At 41.6% G+C, this 12,457-nt stretch overlaps 1 protein-coding gene across 4 annotated transcripts in view; it reads right to left on the bottom strand.

Moving 5' to 3' along the window:
* The window catches only part of LOC136881297 (E3 ubiquitin-protein ligase rnf8), a 101,448-nt gene that overhangs the window by 76,801 nt on the left and 12,190 nt on the right, over positions 1–12,457 (bottom strand). For 2 of the 4 annotated variants that reach the window (XM_067154097.2, XM_067154095.2), the window contains exon 2: positions 3,156–3,342. The exons of the other annotated variants lie outside the window; for them this stretch is intronic. In XM_067154097.2, coding sequence (XP_067010198.2) covers positions 3,156–3,198 — 43 coding nt within the window. In that variant the 5' untranslated portion in view covers positions 3,199–3,342. The remainder of the gene's footprint in view (positions 1–3,155; positions 3,343–12,457) is intronic. 4 annotated transcript variants of the gene reach the window in all.

The raw sequence follows: 12,457 nt of genomic DNA, 5'->3' as shown, positions 1-12,457 counted from the left end.
ACTACAACCCAGCATGAATAAGACAGAATCTGCTTGCTTCCATCTCCACAACAAGTTGGCTGCTACAAAACTCCAAGTATGCTTCAATGGCTCAGTGTTAAAGCACAATCCTAATCCAAAGTACCTCGGGGTAATGCTTGACCGAACCCTATCTTATAGAAAGCATCTTGAAAACCTCGGATCTAAGTTGAGATCACATAATAATATTATGTTTAAATTGTGTGGAACTTCAAGGGGTGCTTCAGCGGACACATTACGACGTACTGCGCTTGGCCTTGTGTATTCTGCAGCTGAATACTGCTCTTCAGTATGGCTTAACAGTTGCCACGTGAAGAAAGTCGATGTACAACTTAACACCACCATGCGTATCATCTCTGGTGCTCTGAAGCCTACTGCAACGCACTGGCTGCCAGTCCTGTCCCACATTGCTCCATCACCAAGCCTGCGACTTTCAAGATCCCTTGTTCAAGAATATAAGATCATATCCAATCCAACTCTACCTATCCACAGAGATGTTGCAGATCTCTGGAGACAAAGGCTGAAATCCCGTAAGCCACCAATGAAAACAGCTAAGAATCTAATGGATGCTGGTTTCAATTTAAAAGAGGAATGGAAAGAGCAATGGATTCGTACAGCTCCAGAGTGGCCAAGCCTCTTTAATCCAAACCACGCCCCAGCTGGTTTCAGTTTGCCAAGAAGAACGTGGGCATCACTAAACAGGTTTCGCACTAATTGTGGAAGATCTGCATTCTCCCTTCACCAGTGGGGCATCAGGGACTCTCCAGTGTGTGATTGTGGTGCTTTAGTCCAGACCATGCATCATATAATGGACGAATGCCCTCTGCATGCTTATGGTGGAGACCGGAAAGACTTTGCTGATGTCTCAGTATCCCTAGTGCAGTGGATAAACAATTTAGATATCCATGTGTAACTGTTCCCTACTTACCATGTATTCTTTGCAGGTTTTTCTTTTGTATAATATTGTATATACTTGTCCATTCTGTAAATTCCATACGCTTAATAATAATCACTCAGCTCACTATCTGTCGAGTCGTCATTTACACTCAGGATGCATTCTTTCGTCCCTTACTATTTCTTTGGCCCAATCATCTGTTTGAAGATTTTCCGAGCGATTGAAGCACTTTTCCCAATCTGCAGCAGTCACACGGTTGATGGCTTCTGATTTGAGTTGAATGTCTTGTTCCTTCTGCCACTTCTCTCTTGACTTGAGCCCAAATCAATTCAATTGGGTTGTATTGGCACTGGTAGAGTGGCAACCTTACCACCTCATGGCCCCAAGAGAGAGCTACTTCATCAAGCTCGTACTTTTTTTCTACTTTGAAGGAAGCAAGTTCAGCTCGAGTTTCTTGTTCACTAAAAGGTACGTTTCTCTTCAGCAACCACTCTTTGAGTTTCTTTTTATTCTTCCAGCTTGTGTTGGGTACTTTTTCAAGTAAAGCTGAATGATATGGAGCATTGTCCATATCCAGACTTAAACCACTTTTTAAAAGATGCCTGGTTCATTTCTGAGTGGTAGTCCAGGATAGGAACACCCACTTACACTGGGGTATAAAACCTGTAATACCACCTGCATGGCAAACCTTTCCCAGTGGGCACCTCCAATCCACCGCTCTTATCTGAATGTTGCCAAAAAAACTGTTTACTGTGCGACTGATTAACCCAAGTCTCGTCTAAACAAATACGTTGCCTCGGGTCTTGTTCATGTCCTGTCTTTCTAGCAGAAATTTTCTTCCATCGTTAGCCCTTTTGTATTTGAAGCCTAAGTTGTGCAGCACTCGTTGCACTGAACGTATCGAATCTTCTCTCTTAGCTGTTTACACACTTTTTCCACTGTATGAAATTCCCCACGGTCGTAAAATTCGAGCACAGTTCGCCTAGCTACATCACAGTGAAAAATCACTAAGCTTTTTCTCCCTTACGTAGTTTTTCTTGGAGCTGAAAGATTTTTGGTTGGGTGAATATTTTGCTTCATTAACGCATCTCTGGACCGAACGAAGGCTAACATTACACATTGTTGCAGTCACAGTCAGACAACTTCTGCACGTATTGCAATACATTCACAATTATGGATTTTGTCTGGCTGGCTAAATTCTTCTTCTTAAGCCCTTTCATACTTACTTCGTCCTCTTCAGATAATAGACCCGAAGAAACACCAGGATGAACACATTCACTATCAATCTTTAACTGTACTTACGGTGCACGACAGGGTGGCCTGGAGCGGATGGGCTTCAGCTAGACAGCACTGAACAATCAGTGTTGCCAATCCGTGCTCAGAGGTAAGAGACTCTCGACCATCTGTCGCTTCGCCGTTCCTATATCTGACGAAAGTGCAGTTTTCCTCACCCGCCTAATTTGGTGGCCGCGACAATATTACTATCATTCCACACCATCTCTCTGCTGCTGACAGGTCGAAACACACCACATAGTTGAGCATATGAGCAACGAAGTGGAATCACAGATTTATGGATAATGTTATAGTAAATGAGTTGCAGGATGGTGAGAGACTGCAGGGAGACTTGTGAGACGGATAGCAGACAATGGTATGATGGTAAATGGAATGAAAAGTCTGATTGTATGTTTCACCAAGATAAAGTCCTCTTGTTTTTAACTGCTGTGATGATGGGGTGATAGTAACTCATGGGGAGCACTGTTAGTTCCTAGGTGTTAATACAAGGAATGATCTTCATTGGGGTTGTTAAGAAAGGTTACAGATCGCTTCACATGGTCGTCTCTGGTAAGACCCTAGTTGGAGTATTGTTCCAGTGTGTAGGACTCACACCAAGACTAGTTGATAAGAAAACTGGAATAGATTCAAAGAAAAGCGGCACAATTTGTTCTGGGTGATTTCTGATAAAGCATTGTTGTGAAACGGTTACAAACTTTGGCCTGGGAGGACTTGGGAGTAAGGAAACGAGACGCTTGAGCTGTCAGTGGAGAAATGGCGTAGAATGACCTTAGTAGACGAATGAGCTTGTGCAGAGCTTTTAAAAGTAGGAAAGACATAATAAAAGTTGGAATTCAAGAGGACAAATTGGGGCAGATGTTCATCTGCTCATTGCTGGAGCGAAGAAATGATCATGATGATGATGATTAATTTATAGGACGATGAGTAAGGGACTCTTGATAAACTTAACTATTTGATCCTTCCGCTGAATGGCAGAAGAGACTCGACGACATATACTGCCCGACAATGCCTCCTGTGAAGAAGACGCCACCAACTGGTTTCAACCTCCCTCGTAGACTATGGTCCACACTGAACAGGATCCGAACAAACCACGGGAATTGTGCAGCCTTCCACTACAAGTGGAACAGAGGGTGACACTACACAACAGACAGTAAAGCACATCATCAAAGAATGCAGGACTAGAAAATACAATGGCAGTGCTAGTGACTTTTCTTTTGCAACCCCAGAGGCTATAGACTATCTAAACAATTTGGACACACATATATAGCGTAGAGCTTACAACAATAGACGTTGTATCTCTATAGCCATATGCTATATAAATAAATAAATAAATAAATAAATAAATAAATAAATAAATAAATAAATAAATAAATAAATTTGATCCTGTATTGACTTGATGAATCTACTAAAGAAAACTATTTACAGTAAAATAGTTTGTGCTGGGTCCAGTTTGTCAATACACTTTAAATGATTGAAATTATTTATTTTCATACATGTTTCAGGAAAAATATCCATTCCTGAGAAAACAAAACATTCAACATTTATCATAAATGAGTTATGACAGACTGAAGAGTCCAACGTCACTATTTCCAGAAGTAGCTCCCATTGGTCGAGTGCTGCTCAGTGCACAGGCCTTCCAATCTAGGTGGCATAGCTTTTACTCTTTGCTCACAGAAGCAACTAATGCCTTGGGCGCTTGACAGACTGTGCTATAACGCTGTAGTCTATCTGCTTGGAAGGAGCATTCGTAGAATTAAACTTACAACATGTTTCGTGGTATGAGAGACCTCGACCTTCTTCTCACTGAAATAAACAGGACAAATTCTATCTCGAGGAATATGAAGATCAAGGCAGTTCGTGCGCTGTTCTGCGCCATGAGCTCCTTTTACACAAGCAGCATAGATAGATGTGTTCGAATAACAAGATACCGTGTGCCAATTATAGCATCGCATCAGACGTGCAGCAATTACTTGTCAGGCCTAGCTTGACTTTCTCTGGTAACAATGACAATTTGACGGAGACAATAAAGGCACTGGTGACGTCTTTGTCGTTCACTTTGCGCGGAATGCACCTTACGTGTGTCATGCCACAGTTCTTCGGGTCTTCCATCAACTCACTGTCAGTGTTCAAGATCAGGTTGTGGTGAAAGATCACTCTGCAAACCAAATTCAGATGTTAATGCTCTTCCCCACCCTGACAGGAACATCGCCAAAGTGGTCACACTAGAGAAACAGCTCAGCTTGGGCTACGGTACAGTATGCATCTACTTAAGGGTTTCAAGTTCACCGTAGACGCCTTCTACATGTCTACTGAACAAAATAGACTTGACCAGCTTGAAATCTTTCTCATCAGTTCTGGTAGCAACCAGGAACCTAGAGAAGCTGGATCCCAAACTTTAACGCTGTGTTTATTCCCGGGGGTTGCCCCCCCTCCCCCCGATGGAATTAGATGTTAGAGACTTGGGTGGCGGACGACTCTTGACTGGTTGTAGTAATTTGGAAGCCATGTCCAAAATATCCTCCCTGAATGCGGAGATCATGGTCCATCACGCAGCCAAGGCAGTACCCGCCTGGATGGAACGTATTGCCCCGGGACCAATGTTACTCGTGTACCCCACAGCATATACAGGCATTCGGCTAACATGGCACACCCACTTGTCGGGTTGTGATTACTGTCTGGCTTTTTTAGCATGACTGCATAAGTAAGAAGCCCTTCCCAACCCAGAATGCCCATTTAATTTTGAATCAGTCTACAATTAACCCTCAGGAGGGCATTGATGGCTACATGACCCTTCTAGTCGCTTTCTGCGACAGGCAGGGAATACATGTGGATGTATTCAAACCCTCCCACTCACAGAGGTCCAATTCACAATTCCATAGGCATAATCCAGTGCCATACCAAGGTCGCCCCCGTATAGTCGCCTCATAAGGGGATACTGTGGGTGTTAATCTACTACTCCCACCCAAAGGGGGCTGAAGACAATTTCTGGCCTCCAAAGAGCCAGCATGGCTTACAATAAACAGAGTCATTTTTAGATGAATAACACAACCATTCTCTCCAAACTTTGCCCTGACGATGTGATCTTTTCAAAATATTTAATGGAAAAATATCTGTTATCCCGTTTAACAAGCCGGGAGACATATTTATGATCATTTGATTTTCGCAAAGGGAAAAATGGTTTCTGTTCTCCACCTTCACAATACTGTCACTATTATCTATTTCTACAGGGTAGGTGAGAAGTCCCTGTATGCCTGTAACTGTTTAGTATCAAACATTATTTATGCAGGTTGGTACCTATATTACTTCTTATTAATTGTTGGAATACATATAGTCACAGTCGAGCCATGGGAGATGTGAGCAGTAAGATTTACACTATTGAGGAGCGGTTAGTGGCAAGTGTGTGGGTGCACGAACGACAACACACAGGGCAGACGAGACAGATTATCGGACCATTCCAGGAAAGATTAAACAAGGCTCCACCGTGAAAAGCAACACTTACTGATCGGAACAGCCGTGCGTTTGCCTCAGGCAGTGTTGAAGACAGGCCGGTGAGTGGAAGGAAGAAGAAATGAGAAAAAACGTGCTGGAGTCTGTGTTTTGATTGAACAATCTCCTATGAAGTCAACGGGTAAACGTACTTCGGAACTCGGTATACCGAGGACAATGCTAGATTACATTTTTTAAAACCTTAAGTTCAGACCTTTTCGACCGATGTTCATAAACGAGTTATCGGATAGAGACCAGATTGAGCGAATTTCAACATGCCATGCTTTGTTAAGTCGTGCCAAGGTTATGTTTACAGATGGATGTCATATTTATCGCAACTCACGTGCTAGAAATATTGTTGTGTGGTCCAAAGAGAACCCTGAGTTGGAAAGGAACTCGTCTCTCATAATGATATATGCAGCAATGAAAGGGGCTGTGAATTATTTGCACATGTTACGAACAGGGTTAACCCTTACCCCTCGAATTAAAGTTCTCTGTGTTGTCTCTACTAGTCATATTTTAAATGTGAATTTCTATCTTATATGACCTGTATTCATCCTTCACTACACAACAGATACGAAAGAGAAAAGGGGAATTGAAACCAATAAGAACAAATTCCAGAAATTTTGAAGAAGAGTCAGGAATGGTGACTTGAAGGCATAGAGATTGATATCATAGGGGCAGTTTTTACTTCATGTTACAGCACTTGCACTTGCTTTGAAATGATGTATTTAGGCTATACACGTTTACAGCAAGCTATAATGGAGGAAATAAAAGCAATATGTGCAATTTAAGACAAATTATTTTGCATTTTTATTACTATTATTACTATCGTTAACGCATACCGACTGGTTTTGTTAATAATTTAACTGAACAAATTATCGGTAAAAAGCAATTGAAAAACTCTAATTCAGTCTCTGGTTTGATACCCAGTGGTAGATTGTAGGCAATTTCTTGAAATCGGGATTGGAGGGGGGGGGGGGGGGGCGATGACAGGCTCCTTTAAACAAGCATCATCATCATCATCATCATCATCATCATCATCACCATTTATAATTGTACCAGCCGTCAGCATCTATTACGGTACACAAGCAGACCGTTGCCAGTTCACTTTTAGGAATCGCTGAATGCTATTAGATATATTCCTTGTAGGAAGATTTTGTGTGTTTCCTGACATATACAACTTTGAAATGAAATGGCGTATGGCTTTTAGTGCCGGGAGTGTCCGAGGACATGTTTGGCTTGCCAGGTGCAGATCTTTTGATTTGACTCCATAGGCGACCTGCGCATCATGATGAGGATGAAATGATGATGAAGAGGGCACATACACCCAGTCCCCGTGCCAGTGGAATTAACCAATGATGGTTAAAATTCCTGATTCCCGACCCTGCCGGGAATTGAACCCGGGACCCCTGTGGCCAAAGGCCAGCACACTAACCATTCAGCCATGGAGCCAGATATATACAACATTGAACAGTACACTATATATGACTAGAAAAGCACATGGCAACCATGTTTGTTTACTATCGTTTGAGCTCTCATGTGCGTAAGTGGACAGCTGATGACTACACTGCCATCTAAATAATAGATTCTTGACTGACTGTCAAACAGTATTTGGATTCTACAAAGTTCCAAGCTGAACGAAAAGATGGCAGTACACCATAGCATCATGTACTTTGTTGCCTAAGAGACGGCACACAAGCGGTGTGCAATGAAATGTCATGCTGGGCCTCGCCCGAAATGCGACTAGAACGGGAATAATACCAATATAATGGTCCGTTATTGGACATTATAAATTTTCCAGCTAACTCATTCTTGGTTGCCTGAGTTTCGCCCTCATGTGCTAAGTTAGGCTCGTCAGTTGGGACTTAGCACACCACCCAAGACACAAGGCTAGTGCATACCGTGGAGGCCACTGCATAGGCTACTTGAAGCCACCAGCAGTGCCAATGCACTATGAAAGCTATGTCTCATTTTCAAAAATAAATGCCTGCCTGGCCATCAACATCTAGAACAGGAATATCGTAATGTCGGGCCTCACCCGACAGACAAGGGATAAGGGTTAATACCCCAGCTTGAGGAAAGGGGCCTCACAGAATGCATATAGTTGCAGCAAGCACCTGCTCACTAATCTCTTACAGTAAGCGAGTTCCTAAACGAATATTTCCCAGGACGGTGGATCGGTCGTGGTTCGCTAGCTCCCTTGAAATGGCCACTAAGAACTCCTGACCTCAACACACCTGACAACTCGTTATAGGGAATCATTAAGGCGCATGTACTGTATGTCATTATGCTACAAAAGAAGAACTGTGCAATGCTGTTGAGGATGCATTTCGGACTATAACACCGGACATGCTCAGAAATATGTCAAGAAGAACATGGAGGCATAAAGAACTGTGTTTGCAGCATGAGGAGAACATTCAGATATACTGAACACTTAATACAACCTAAATAACATTTGATACTTAAAAGTTAGATGGGTACCTTTTACTCTCTCTCCAGGATGGAACTAAATGCATCAAGAAATCAATCAATCAGTCAATCAATCACTACTGATCTGCATTTAGGGCAGTCGTCCAAGTGGCAGATTCCCTATCTGTTGTCATCCTAGCCTTTTCTTAAATGATTGCAAAGAAGGAAATGTCAGATCAAAAATTGGATGTATGGCTTTTCAGGCGTTTGCTCTATTAACCAGCATTTCGTCTTAGGTCTGGCACTAGACTCGTCAGAGTGGGATGTGTCAGACCCTACCCACTGATGCTGGGGTGTATGCAGGTGAACTTATCAGAAGCTTCTTATGTAGCACAGTCTGATAACTGCATACGGGAGATAAAACTCCACAATGGAATTAATGCCCGCCTAGCAATTCCAAATGGTAATACTAAATTCCCATGAAGGGAATTGGATATTTTTCCACCAATAGAGCATATCAAAAATCAGATCAAAAATTGGATGTATGGCTTTTCAGGCGTTTGCTCTATTAACCAGCATTTCGTCTTAGGTCTGGCACTAGACTCGTCAGAGTGGGATGTGTCAGACCCTACCCACTGATGCTGGGGTGTATGCAGGTGAACTTATCAGAAGCTTCTTATGTAGCACAGTCTGATAACTGCAGTCTGTCTAGTGCCAGACCTAAGACGAAATGCTGGTTAATAGAGCAAACGCCTGAAAAGCCATACATCCAATTTTTGATCTGATTTTTGATATGCTCTATTGGTGGAAAAATATCTAATTCCCTTCATGGGAATTTAGTATTACCATTTGGAATTGCTAGGCGGGCATTAATTCCATTGTGGAGTTTTATCTCCCGTATGCAGTTATCAGACTGTGCTACATAAGAAGCTTCTGATAAGTTCACCTGCATACACCCCAGCATCAGTGGGTAGGGTCTGACACATCCCACTCTGACGAGTCTAGTGCCAGACCTAAGACGAAATGCTGGTTAATAGAGCAAACGCCTGAAAAGCCATACATCCAATTTTTGATCTGATTTTTGATATGCTCTATTGGTGGAAAAATATCTAATTCCCTTCATGGGAATTTAGTATTACCATTTGGAATTGCTAGGCGGGCATTAATTCCATTGTGGAGTTTTATCTCCCGTATGCAGTTATCAGACTGTGCTACATAAGAAGCTTCTGATAAGTTCACCTGCATACACCCCAGCATCAGTGGGTAGGGTCTGACACATCCCACTCTGACGAGTCTAGTGCCAGACCTAAGACGAAATGCTGGTTAATAGAGCAAACGCCTGAAAAGCCATACATCCAATTTTTGATCTGATTTTTGATATGCTCTATTGGTGGAAAAATATCTAATTCCCTTCATGGGAATTTAGTATTACCATTTGGAATTGCTAGGCGGGCATTAATTCCATTGTGGAGTTTTATCTCCCGTATGCAGTTATCAGACTGTGCTACATAAGAAGCTTCTGATAAGTTCACCTGCATACACCCCAGCATCAGTGGGTAGGGTCTGACACATCCCACTCTGACGAGTCTAGTGCCAGACCTAAGACGAAATGCTGGTTAATAGAGCAAACGCCTGAAAAGCCATACATCCAATTTTTGATCTGATTTTTGATATGCTCTATTGGTGGAAAAATATCTAATTCCCTTCATGGGAATTTAGTATTACCATTAAGAAGGAAATGTATCGAACATCTCCCTTGGTAAGTTATACCAATCCCTAACTCCCCTTCCTGTAGGCTCCATGCGTTAATGAGAGAAATACACCGCAGCGCTGCGTGTGGCGAACATTGTAAGTTACCATGTGTTGCCGCGCCATCCGCTGTAGTCTCACCGTGTGTTGCAATGGCCAACAGTGGGAATTATTCAGAGTGTTTTATATGACAGCTATCAGCCTAATTCTTCCAATCTGGAGAAAGTGGTCATATTTAGAAGAAAAACACTTTGCAGAAACTAACAATAGCTTTGGCCTACGTTAGCGAAGGTAAATGCTGCTAGGGTGGCGATTAATTGTACCCATGAATGCTCTCCGTGAGATAAATGTAAGCATATTCAGTTGTTCATTATGCAGTTCACTCAGAACTACTCAATCCTGTGAATGTTTTGTTAAGAAGGAAGCCATAGTCAGTTAAATGTATATTAAAAGCTTTTCAGTCTGTCGAACACACAAGTTCAATATACCCGTAAAAATCTCTATACGTGTTTAACTTTGTTGGTAATCTTTGAGTACCTATCGGTAGTTCTTGCGAATACCTAAATTTAGACCTAATTGGAATTTTCATTTCTATTTGTGCTTAGCAAGAAGCTAGGATACGTCTGAATGTAGTTTTAACATTACTGTAGTGTAGTATAGTAACTTATTAGAAATTAAGAGTGCCTATTCTATAATTTTGAGTAGTTTTGTAAATTTTGAACTTTAATGGTAATTTTCTTTTCTGTTTTTGCTTGGTAATAAGCTGTTGTAATTAGAATATGTCTGAACGTAGTTTATATTATTGTAGTGTATTGTAGTATCTGTACTTAGTCTGAACGTAGTTTAAAATTATTGTAGTGTATTGTAGTATCTGTACTTTTAAAATTATTGTAGTGTATTATAGTATCTTATTAGAAAGTAGTGTGTTTATTCTATTACTGTGAAATATTTGTGTAATATAGCACCGTTTCTGTGGTATCTGTAGTAACTCTCTTACTAAAATTCTGTTGTTGTAATTAGGGCAGACTTAACTACAGTTTAGAATTGTGTAATCCAAGTGTATTATTCTCTGTTTCCAGTAATTAACAGCAATTTTCATTGTGTTAGCGTGTTGTAGGAATAAAAAATTCTACAATTAAGTAGCACTGTAGTGTAGTAGCAGCCTATATTAATTAACTTACTGTTGTATGATCTTTGTGAACTAACCTAGACAATTGTTCATTCCTTTCATTTTTCTTTTGCACAGAATAAGTTATCTTATTTTTCCTTTTCTTTTCATTATTTAGTAAAGAATGGCTAAGGAGTGCAACTGTAGGAACTGTGGGTGTGGCCAGACATTAAGGAGTATGAGGGAGGAGTTGGAGAGTTTGAGGGAGATAATTAGGATTCTCTCAGAGGACAGGAAGGAAAGTTGGCCTCCCTCAAATAATGTACAGGATACAATAGGTGTAAAGGAGGGATGGGACGGAAATGGGCGAATTGTAGAAGAGAGGTGGTTTAATGTTTTAAGGGGAAGGAGAATGCAGGCTAAGGGCTCTGTTCAGGATCAGAATTCAGGACAGGTGTCTGTGAGAAATCGGTACGAGTCACTGCAGGAAGAACAACCGAGGAAAGATAAGGAACAGGGAACTGTTGCTGAGATGTGTGGAAGTAGGGGGAATGGAAAAGGTAGGAAAGGGAAATGTAGTGTAGTGGAAAGGAAAAGACAGGTGGAACGGGTCATGGGAGGGAGAAAAGGGAGGAGGAAGTACCTTCTGCAGCAGTGAGAGAAGATAGGCCTGACAAGGAAGGGAGGGGATCAAATAAGGTGGGTAGGGTTGAGACTCTGGTCATGGGGGATTCTATCGTTAGACATGTCGGGAAAGTGTGTGGAGGAAAGGGTACCAGGGAAGAGTGTTATCCAGGAATTAGGTTGAGGCAGATGTTGAGGAAAGTAGAAGAGAAGGAGGGAAAGGAGAAGGTGGTAGTGTTTCAATTAGGTACTAATAACGTAAGACAAGCAGGTATAAGTACCAACATAGTTAGGGATGTGTGGCATCTGGTAAACGCAGCAAAGGTGAAGTTTAAGGACGCGAAATTGTTATCAGTGGAATACTGTGTAGGAGGGATACTGACTGGAAGGTGATTGGGGATTTAAATGAGACTATGGAGTGGGTATGTGGGAAACTGGGAGTGAGATTTCTAGATCCTAATGAGTGGGTAGGAGATAGGAATCTGCCCTCAGATGGCTTTCACTTAAACCGCAGTGGTACATATAAGTTAGGAAATTTGTTTAGAAGGGTTATAAGGAGGTATATTCAGGGAAACAGGGTGACCTAGGGAGAGGTGTTAAGGGAACAGGGAACTGGAAATCAAGTAGGGGTGACATAAAACTGTTAGTGCTCAACTGTAGAAGTATTGTAAAGAAAGGAATAGAATTAAGTAATTTAATAGATATATACCTACCAGATATTGTAATAGAAGTTGAATCATGGCTGAGAAATGATACAATGGATGCAGAAATTTTCTCACAGAACTGGAGGGTGTATCGTAGAAAAAGGTTAGGAATGGTAGGAGGGGGAGTATACATTCTCGTGAAAAAAGAATTTATGAGCTACGAAAAAG

Source organism: Anabrus simplex, chromosome 9, assembly GCF_040414725.1.
Source record: "Anabrus simplex isolate iqAnaSimp1 chromosome 9, ASM4041472v1, whole genome shotgun sequence".
Classification (NCBI taxonomy): Eukaryota; Metazoa; Arthropoda; class Insecta; order Orthoptera; family Tettigoniidae; genus Anabrus; species Anabrus simplex.
This window is presented reverse-complemented; position numbering and strand designations above follow the sequence as displayed.